Consider the following 11,162-nt stretch of genomic DNA (forward strand, 5'->3'; position numbering starts at 1 on the left):
GTTTAGCTACACAGATGGTTTTAAGCTGAACGAAAGGGAAAATAGTTGGATGTACTCAAGTGTATTCTCATTGAACTCCCAGCGAGCGGAACAAACCGTAATAAAAGCGGCCGCACAGTTTCTCACAGCCTCCGCTCCTTCATATCGGCCTAAATACTAGGAGGGTTGCAGAACCCAACTGTCAGACTAATGGGCACATACGACCAAAAGTTAGGTTGTCCAAGCAACGATATTTTTCAGCAGTTGCAGACGCGATAGAGAAATAGAGAGTATATTTAGAACACAATCACTGCCAATGCGCCGCCCGCGGCTAAGGCTAAGCTGTAGGAATTTCACCGTCAGAGCGATATCCCGCGAATGAAAATCGCGCTTAACGAAACCGCAGCCTAAGACGCGAAATCAATTCTTTAATAAGTACTTTATAGATAGCTTAGCACCAATAATAATGTCAGCCTTGAAATCCAATGGAGAATCACTCTTGCCAACAAGTGCTACTCATCTCGTCATACAAAGATCACACTCTAAAGTCACTCATCATGCCTGTGCTGTTGTATGGCGCGGACGCATGGACAATGAAAATATCTGATGAAGCGGCTCTTGGAACGATTTACGGACCTTTACGCATTGGTGATGGCGAATAACGCAGACGATTTAACGATTATCTGTAAGAGGTTACAACAATATAGACATAGTGCAGCGCATTAAAATTCAGCAGCTCCGCTGGCTTGGCCATGTCGTTCGAATGGACAGAAACGCTCCTGCTCTGAAAGTATTCAACAAAGACCACGATGCTGGTAACAGAGGAAGAGGAAGACCTCCTCTGCGTTGGAAAGACCAGGTGGAGAAAGACTTGGTTTCACTTGGCATCTCCAATTGGCGTCAGTTGGCACAAAAGAGAAATGATTGGCGTGCTGTTTCGGACGCGGCCAAAATCGCTTAGGGTGCGTTCACACCGAAAGCCGAGTGGCGCCGAGCGAAGCAAGGCGGAACAAAGCGAAGCTACTGTCGTTCACACTGAATGAAACGAAGCGCAGATTTTCTCACAAACTCTGCTGCAAAGATACCACAAAACTTACCGCCAATGAAAAGCGGCAAAAACATTTGCTCAATTTTATTCAAAAGATTCGTTGTAAAATTCGTTTTGATTTGAATATTTTGATATCCTGTTTTCAGCAGCGTCATCAAACATAAAAAAATTGAATAGAAAATTCAAAATCAAAAACTACTTTGCTTTCAGCTCCAATACGCTTACGGAAAAGCTTGCTGTATGAACACTTTCATATAGCTACAGCAATTTGGAAGCTTCACTCAGCTCGGAGCGGCTCTGCTCGACTCCGCTTTCTGTGTGAACGTACCCTTAGGCAGTTACAGCGCCAATAACTAAAAAGAAGACGATAATGGAATCTGAAGAAATCTTTAAGAATATAGATTCCGATGAGTGAGGTAACAAGAAAAATTATATCACTGACGATAACGATGCTAAATAACATTGGCGAAAACATTTTGAAAATACATATTATTATGTCAATAATAATATCGATAACAACGACGATAAAAATATTATATAGTAATAATATCGATAACTTTTGTCGAAAATAATGGCGATGATGATTTTAATATCGACAACCGTAAAAATGCTGATAAATATAACGATATCGATGACTTTATTAACGTGCATATAATAGTTATAACAACAATGGTATTAACATCTATAACGATACAGAGATCGTGCTGCTCACCAAGAAATGGATCCCAACAATTATAAACATGATTTGCAGACCTCATTTCGTGATAACTTGTAGGCCTACAAAATACCTAGAGGTGAAGCTTAACAACAAGCTCACATTTTAGGAACACATTCATGGAGAATGTGAAAAATCTGCGCAGAGAACGGTGGCTCTAAGGCGGCTGATGGTGAATGTGGGCGGTCGATTTCTACCTGACCGGTCATGATTACTGCCGAGAATATCTTCATAGAATGGACAGGGTGGACTCACCATTCTGTTGCTACTGTAAAAACGTCGAAGATAACGTACACCATACATTCTGCACTTGAGAGCACTTCTTGACTTCGCGCACAATGTTAAAAGAAACTCTCAATAACATAATTGAGGTAATGATCTCCAGTGCAGAAAAGTGGGAAGCAGTCGCGAGATACGTGAAATTCTTATTCCGTTGGAAACGAGAAGACGCATGTTTACTGAGAACACCCGAATGAAACGCGCCCACGAGAGAGCAGCCCTGAGGTTCTAGCAGCAGCGCGCTCCTGCATCTGAAGACATGCATCAATGCTCGGAGCGTTCTGAATAAAAAAAAAAAAAAATTGATAAAAAATTCTATCGATAAAAATAATGAGTGTGCTAATCGATAATAATCTAAATATGGTTAGCGATAACAATGGCAATGAGTACAGCAATCCAATCATGGTTTTACTGCGACTCGTAATACATATGTATGTATGTATATGAAGATGTATGCTTTTACCACAAAATAACTACACTTTTTGCATTCAGTTGTGTCTAAACCCCTATTTGTTTATTTCTACACAGTGATACTTTTCGTTCTTAATTTTTTCAACATCTTATTTTGATTCCTATAGTGTGTATGTATTAAGTAGCCATTTATGGCATGGCATTTGTTAATACAATGGGCCTTTAGATGCTTATGTCGGTATTTATATACTAAAAGGTGATTTTTTCTTAGACGTGTGGTTTTCAATGAGGCAATACTTTTTCGGAGTTGGTCTTTTTGACAGCTGTTACTTGATCTATACTCAGTTTGTTTGCCATATCATAATGAACAGACTTACTCCGGAACAACGTTTGCAAATTGTGCAAATTTATTAGCAAAATAATGGTTCGGTTCGCTAGACGCATCGCGCGCTGCGTCCAATATTCGGTCGACATAATCGCCCAGCAGAGTTGGTAATTCGAGCTACAATGGATCGGTTGCGCACCACGTTTACGCACCGAAGACGCTATTGCTGCTGTGGAGCAGAGTATCGAAGAAGACCCGAATCAGTCCATCGTCATCGCGCGCAACAATTGGAGCTGTGCTCATCCATTAAATTGGAGGATGTTGATGTGGGCGACCTTTGGTTCCAACAAGACGGCGCTACATGTCATACAGCCCAACGAAACAATCAATTTACTGAATGAAACTTTTGGTGAGCGCATTATCTGGCATCGTGGGCCTGTGGCGTGGCCACCAACATCGTGCGATTTAACACCGCTGGACTATTTTTTGTGGCGTTAGGTGAAGTCGATTGTCTACGCAGATAAGTCCGAGACGATTGCGCCATGGCAGAGAATAATTCGGCGCGTTATTGCTGACATACGGCCTCAATTGCTGCAAATAGTGGAATTTATTCGAGCCAGCCGCGGCGGTCACTTGCCCGAAATCATTTTTAAAACATAATGGCAAACACTTATCTTTATAATAAAGCTAAATTCTATCTAAAAACACCCTTTATTTATATTTTAGTGCTTAGGGAAAGCTCAGAGAGTAAGGGTAACTTCCGCAGCTACTTACGAAACTAAATACTCACCTTTTGTATGCGTCGCTAAGATTTTCGTTGATTTCTTTAATTTTCCATTTGAGTTGCAAATTATGTAAGAAAATTTCAATGGGTTTGCCTTTATTTTGATCGTATGTATGAGTGTTAGTTTTAAATCTGGGTGCAGTTTTCTAAACATTCACTGTTGGTGCTTGCTTATTATTATACAAATATCTAGGTGGAATTTCAGATTTTTTTTTTTTTTTTTACTAAAAAATAAACCAAAATCTATGTAAACATATCGATAGAGGGAGCGAGAGGGAGCGCGAGTGTTGGTTTTGTTGAATTAAAGCTGATAAACTTTAACTAGAACTCGATAACAAAAATCCGCCAATATGCAGACATACATACATACACACAATACGCGCATTATGTACGTGCATACATATGTATAGATTTATTTATTTGTAAACTTTTTTTAAACGTATTTTTTTATGTATGTATGTATATTAATTTCGTATTTAATATTTCAACAAACATCATAATTTCAAATGTTTATATGCAGTACGATTTCTTCAGTTTATTTTTATATTTATATATATATATATATATATACCCTGCAGTGAAAAATTATCAATTGTTAAAACTAACCAACTTATAGTTAGCTTTTTGGCGAGATTTCGATTAATACCTCACTTTTAATTAGCTATGACAAAACCAACTTAAAGTGAATTGTAAAGTCGTGCAGGAGTCATGCAGACGCAATCGGGAGTTGGTTTTCTTTACAAGTTTCTATTAAATATCCTCATACAAAAATTACTTTCAATACACTTTTTTTCTGAACTTCGCAGATTCTTTTTCATATTCAGGACAGATAAAAGGAAGATCGAAATTTTATACTATCATTTTGAAGTTATGTCTGACGGTGTTCGAATATGGGGCCACCCAGAGCCGAATATGTAAACAAATATGAAATGTAATAAAATAAGGTAAATAAATAAGTAAATAAAAAAGTAAAAAAACAAAAAAAAAATATTTTGTTTTTCTTATTGATATTTTATGTTCAAAAGTAGTTAGTTACAAGTTTGTTGACATGTAATGCAGAGGTATCCAGGTCTGACTATTTTGCGGCCATCGCCCCACAAAAGTAGTTAGCTTTTTTCGAACAAAATACACAGTTAATAGTTAGCACTAGTGTTCGCGTAAACAGACTAAAGTTAGGTATAAGCTAACGTCACTCCCTGCAGGGTATATACATATGTATGTATGTAGTTAGCTGCTATACATAGTTCGTCGCTCATTACATACATTTTAGTACATATTTAGTACACATTTGTAGGTATACTTGTACGCTCATAAACATTTCGTTTCAATTTCAAATTTAATTTTTATTATTTAAGTGGTTTATGTATAAGTGTTTGCTAGTATGTATGTATGTGTTATAATACAGTTAATATATTAATTTATAGTATTTCAAAAAAAAAAAATTCACTTTCTCTCGGGGGCCTCAAAGTGTGTGTGTGAGAGTTGTTTGCATTGGTTGTGTTGCTCTTGGTGTTGCTAATGGTGGCTGGATGGTTGGCGTTGCTGTTGTTGTTGGCGATGTTGGATTGCTCGCTGCCATTTCGGTGTTGTTATTGTTAGTTTTTTGTGGACGCTTAACCTACATACCTACTTAAAGATTTTTTTAGATTTTTTCATACTCTTGAAATATTTTATGAATTATTTTTTTAATTGTTCATTTATTTTACAAGTGTCTCTCCGCCCACGCATGTGCGTTTCTCTGCTTTGTCTTTGTCTATGTCCTTTATATTTCTCAATTCTTTTTTTACGCATTTGAAGCATTTTGTGCACACCTATACTTACAACTACTTATGTATATAGAAAAAAATGCCAACATCGAAATTCGTTTAATTTTCATAGTTAAAACTTTTTTTGGAGCAACAGTTTGAGAATTTATTTATTTGGATTAATTTTTTGGTTTTTCATAAAAGTGTTTATGTCCAACACGCATACATATGTAGTTTTCATTTGCATATATTTTTATTAAATTTAGTTGCTTGTAAGCATAGTAAATTGAAGTTAAATACTGTTCACATTTGTCTTCGTTATCATACATTTGTATATGTATATAAATACATGCCTGTGTAGATTGTAAATAAATACGTATTTTTGGTTTTTTTGTTTTTGTACTAAAAATACATAGATATAGTATACATAAGTGGGTTAATAAAAAATATTCACTTTAGTTTTCAACAGTTTCTGTAGCACAGGTTTGTGTTTTTTTTTGTATGCATTTAATGGTTCAACAAATTCTTCTAGAGTTCACTAATAAATCCGGCATAAATTCAAAAATTTTTCAAATCAGTAAATCAGGTTTGTATTCTTTAGTTGTTGTGTTGGACTTGCCAACACTTTAGTCATCAGTTTCAGCACGTCGCCTCCTACCTGGACCGCCAGGGAAATTGGCAGCTGCCAGACCCATGCGATGTTTCGCTTCTTGTGTGCCCGAATAGCCACGCGCCAAACCAAAGTCCACAGTGCGTTTAGAGCTGTGTAAACGGGGAAGAAAGAGAAAGAACTAATTTAGTAAAGAAGTTATATCAATTTGGGATATAGTCTCCATAGTGAAATTTTTTCTATTCATCTATAGCACAGCGCAACAAAAACAAAAAAAAAATAAAATAAAATCGAAACACACGAAGTAATCAATATATTCACGAAATTGTGGGCCAAATATAGAAAAACTGTTTTTTTTTTTAGTTTATCTCTCTGACGTTAGGATGTTTTTTTAAAAGGATTCCAAAAATTATTTCAAAAATTCAATGCAATATAGAATAAACATATGGGTACCAAATGGAAGAGAAAACTCAGAATTAAAAAAAAAAAAAAATTAAAACAAATTTGTTTAGTTAGCAAGGACGAATAGGTATTTTAATTAATTATAATTTTTTAAGCTAATACAGTTAGAAGGATGAATTTCGATGCAGTAGTCGAGTGTATATTAGACCTTAACATAAAATTTTTTTCAAAAATAATTAACGCAAAATTTCAAGGATATTGAAGGACTGAAGGCACTTTTTCAGTACCTAATCGTGCTTTTGCACCAAAAAATTTAACCGACTTTGATTCTACAGAATTTTTTCTTTAATTTCATAATCGTATTTTTCAAATTCCAAAGTCCTTAACAAAATCCTGACGTCAGAGAGAAAAACGCAGTTCTTCTACATTTGGCCCATATTTTTACGAATATATTTATTTTTTTTTGTGTGTAAAATTAACTGTCGCACGGTGTTATAAATCGCAAAACATACAGGGTGTTCAATATGTACTGCGAAAAACTTAAGGAGAAGGTAGGGTGGGTGATTACCTCCCACATAAAAAAAAACACACTCACAAAATGGTCACCGTTTTTTAAATATCGATATTATTTCAAAAATTAAAAACCACAAAATAGTCCTAATTTTATAATCGGTTCTTAATATCTTTAAACTGCATTGCATTTGAATATGGTAAAGAAACTACCAGGACATATTTTTAAAGAAAAGAAAGCATCTGAGGTTCGATTTTTTTTTATTAAAAATACATCAAAATTTCAAAAGTGATGACACTTTTCTAGAGGAAATTTTGTTCTTGTCGCGGAGGTCACCCCTCAATCTAAATACTTTTTGCAAAATGCAACAAAAGGAAAATAAGTCATTTTATTTAAATAAGTTGTTTACAGTCTCAAGGTGCCAGCATAAAAAAAAAAAACCATTTACATTTCGCTTCCATCAACGCCGACATTCTTTACCACTTTTACAAAGGAGCCCAAACAACAGTTAGCAATCCTAAAAGACTTGCTTGAGGCAGAGCCCCATCTCTATTGTTAGACTAGACGATTAAGGCAGGACTTAGTAGAGCTGCTACAACTAGAATAATAACAACCAATCAAAAATAATCACTGTGGTGACGGCCAAAAACTGACAGAAGTAAATGACCTTTAGAACGGATATGTCAATTCGCGACGCAAAAACTGTATATTGACAGTTAAAGTTCAGTTAGTGGTGTAAGTGTTCTCATTTTATAGCACACATATTATAATAGGAATATTCGCTTTCCTTCACTTTCACTTCAATTGCGTTCATTCACCTGCTCAAATGAGGAGCTTAGCTTAATGGATTGTAGGCGCATTATTTAAACATTTAATATTCGTAATATTGCGTTTCACCAAATTGACAAACTGCTTTGAATATTTGTGTGTTTACTTAAATAGGATGTGTGTGTGTGTGTGTGTGTGTGTGTGTGCTATTAGATGCTCCACTTGTGGCCAATTTTATTTATGGTCTTTATTTTCACGCCATTGACCATTGACTTATGAAACTCATTTAACACTTTCCTCGGCTTTATTTGCACTTAATCGATTTTAAGTTAAAAGAGTATGTATATAAGTGCATAGACATATAATATGTAAATTTGTAACAGACAATAACAAAGGACATCCTAGTTCATTAAGTGCGCGTCTAGTAGATAAGGTAAGGGAAACTAATTTCACACAGCACCACATAATTTTTAAATGCAAAGCAATAAATACCCATCTGGCTTTGATTTCATAATTAAATTAATAATAATTTTATTCGTTTTATTTTGTTTTTCTCTTGTTTGAAAGTTACTCACTTTTCCAGATCATTGCGTGCTCTCATAATCGTTTGGCCGAAACGGGCCATCAACTCCATTAAAATGTCATCGGGCACCTCCTCCAGCTCATTGTAGTAGCCATTGTTTTGACTGTACATGTATATGTATATGTATGTGCGTATGCGTGTTAATATGCGAGTTGTGTGCGTAGTTTGTATGGGCGCAAGGCGCATTCGACGTATTTCGTTGTTAAGTGTATTGGAAAATAAGAAAAGGCTCATATTAGTATCTTAAGTGCATATTTATTTATGGCTTATGAATTTCTCTGGTTTATAACATTAAAAATATAGTGGCGGACGTAATGATAAGGTCACCTTCAATTGATAACTATTTTATTTATCAAATTAAATACGCGTTTGTGAGCGGAGCGAAGTGGCTCTAATTTTAAATCACACTGTACCGATAAGAAAGTCCCAACTTCAAAAAATAAAATGTTATTTCACATCTACAGGCCAAATTCTGTAATTTGGCATCCCATTTTGGATGGTGAGTATTTGATGATATTCACAAAAAATGTCTTCGCGTATTATACGCACATAGTTAGAGATAGATATGATTTTTTGAATAGGTGGTAACTCTAATAAAAAATATTTTCAAACTAAAGCCTTTCATAAAAGTATTTGAAAGTATTTTCAAACTAAAATCGTTTTAGATCTCTCTTTCGTCTGGCATTGGGATACAAATTTCCATTAACTGATGAATTTAATTTTACAAATACGTGGCAACACTCTAGAATATAGTTTTGAAATAAAGCCATTTTAAACTGATTTCGTTTGAAATACATCTTTTAATAAATCATTTAACATTTAAGGAAAGTTTAACTAATATTTTAAACCGGTGGCAACCCCATTCAAATACCTGGAGTATATTTTAAATGTTAAAATTAAAGATTTCTTATCACCCTTTCGTTTGAAATCCATATATTAATATTTCATATAACTTATGCACAGCTAGATTGAATTCGGTTTTTGAAACAGGTGGCAGCCCTCTTCAAAATGATGTGGCAACCTCCTAAATATACATAGTTCGGAAATAAAGCCTTTCAAACTCATTTCTATTAATACCACTGCAAACCCAAACATTTTCCAAACAAATTTGAAGAAAAATTGTGAAATTTTGATGATTTTTTTAATTTTTTTATAAAATTAGTAACTTGGTACGGTTTTTGTTATAGAATCAACAATATTTTTATAAAAAAAAATTTTTATTAAATAATGAAAAAAATACTCAAAACTTATCAAAATATGGTGACTTTTTAATTATGTCGGCCACTGTATGCCTGTAAAATGCGTTTTTAAATGAAATAAGAAGTATTAAGTTTGAATAGTTTTGAGCACCTTTTTCTTTTGAATTTTTATTGGCACTAACATCTTTGCTCAAACTTTAAGTGAAATTTAATTCTTTTATTTTCTTGCTATATCAATAATGGCTCTCTTAATCAACCTTTGAAATTGTAAGAAGTGAGCCATTGCCCTCATAGATGAAAGAACCTAAACTAATGGCGTTTTCTTTTCTACAAACATTGTTTGCCTCTCATTGGCCTCTTCTTCTTCGGCCATAACTTAAATGCCTTACTGAAGTAAGAAAATGCATTATGTATACACATAAAAGTGTATAAACAAATTTATAAATTTTGCATAGTTCATCAAAAAATAATTCGTGTCTAGCTACAACTACCTGGGAAATGGCGCGGCCTCCGACGTCGACAGACACAGCGCCCAGCAAACTGCGATGAAAGCCAAATAGGAGCAGAATAGCTTATTTGACATCATTGTGGTTGTTTTTGTGGTTTCTTTTGCTTTGCAAGAGATTGGAGCTGCAAAGGAAAGAGAAATAAGAAATTATGTAAATTTTGGTTATTAGATATCATTTACGGTTAATGAGTAAGCTAAAAATTGCTAGCTAAGCAGATACTATTTTTTGGCAACCTTTTTGGAGTTTGCCATAACGAAAAACTGATATATCGTGTGCATACTTACGTATGTACGGGTGTGCAAGAAACATCCACATCCAATACTAAAAAATGTATACTCCTTATTTACCCCCCCTCCACCCTTTCTGATTTCTAAGCTACCAGGTAACGTTTTCAGTTGCTTTTGCACATTATAATTCAATAACGATAAAGCAATCAAAATGAATTAACTTAGCCAGACACCTATTAATTTGAAGGGTGGAAAAAATTGTTGTGTATGCAAGGGAACTTGCGACCAATCAAGGTGTACAGCTTATAACTTGAAGCAATCAATAAAAAAATGTAGGTATCTACATATGTATTTATGCACCTACATATGTACGGATGCTATGTGAGTTTTAAAGATGTTACTTATGAGATGTGTTCAGCACAAATAAACTAAGTATTGTGTGTGTGTGTGTGTGTGTGAAATCAACGGTAGAATGGATATTGTACACATTTCCTTGGATAGAGTAGAATGACGACAATTTGACGCAAACATATCCATATGCATACATACAAGCTTAACAGAAATACAAATTTATGCACATAAGTACTCAACGGAAACTTGCGTTACTCATATTTTGCACGATCTTAATAAATATGATACAATTTTGGCATACATAGGTAGAGAGGAGATTTTCTAGAGCTTTTTGAACTTGGAAGATTAAATTAAACAAGTAAGGGTGCGTTCACACAGAAAGCCGAGCGGTGCCAAGCGAAACAAGGCGGAACAAAGCGAAGCTGCTGTCGTTCACACTGAACGAAGCGAAGCGGAGCTTTTCTTACGGACTCGGCTGCAAAGATACCACAAAATTTCCCGTCAATGAAAAGCGGCAAAATATTTGCTCAATTTTATTCAAAATATTAGTTCTAAGATTCGTTCTTATTTGGATATTTCGATTTCTTGTGTGTATGAAAATCATGAGGCTGAAAAATTTAATAGAAAATACAAATCACAAAACTGCTTTGCCTTCAGGTACAAAAGGCTTCTGAAGAAGCTTGCTGTATGAACACTTTCATATAGCTCAGCAACTT

At 34.8% G+C, this 11,162-nt stretch overlaps 1 protein-coding gene across 1 annotated transcript; it reads right to left on the reverse strand.

The window, feature by feature from the left end:
- Positions 1-5,520: 5,520 nt before the first annotated feature.
- Dh31 (diuretic hormone class 2) lies at positions 5,521-9,954 on the reverse strand. The gene is made up of 3 exons (XM_017633190.1): positions 9,848-9,954; positions 8,153-8,263; positions 5,521-6,048 (listed from the first exon to the last, which is right to left on the reverse strand). Exons 1-3 carry the CDS (start codon positions 9,943-9,945, stop codon positions 5,913-5,915), a joined length of 345 nt encoding a protein of 114 aa, XP_017488679.1. The 5' UTR covers positions 9,946-9,954; the 3' UTR covers positions 5,521-5,912.
- Positions 9,955-11,162: the final 1,208 nt, after the last annotated feature.

The sequence above is a fragment of the Rhagoletis zephyria genome, unplaced genomic scaffold (genome assembly GCF_001687245.7).
Source record: "Rhagoletis zephyria isolate East Lansing unplaced genomic scaffold, Rhagoletis_zephyria_1.1 Rzeph_scaffold_11220, whole genome shotgun sequence".
Classification (NCBI taxonomy): domain Eukaryota; kingdom Metazoa; phylum Arthropoda; class Insecta; order Diptera; family Tephritidae; genus Rhagoletis; species Rhagoletis zephyria.

What these genes read in the sequence shown, in the direction of transcription:
- Dh31 (XM_017633190.1), bottom strand. Translation starts at nt 9,945, where the DNA reads ATGATGTCAAATAAGCTATTCTGCTCCTATTTGGCTTTCATCGCAGTT. An exon ending in GCCGCGCCATTTCCCAGGTA is followed by an intron (nt 8,264 to 9,847) that starts GTTGTAGCTAGA and finishes ATACATGTACAG; the next exon opens with TCAAAACAATGGCTACTACA. An exon ending in GCACGCAATGATCTGGAAAA is followed by an intron (nt 6,049 to 8,152) that starts GTGAGTAACTTT and finishes CCGTTTACACAG; the next exon opens with CTCTAAACGCACTGTGGACT.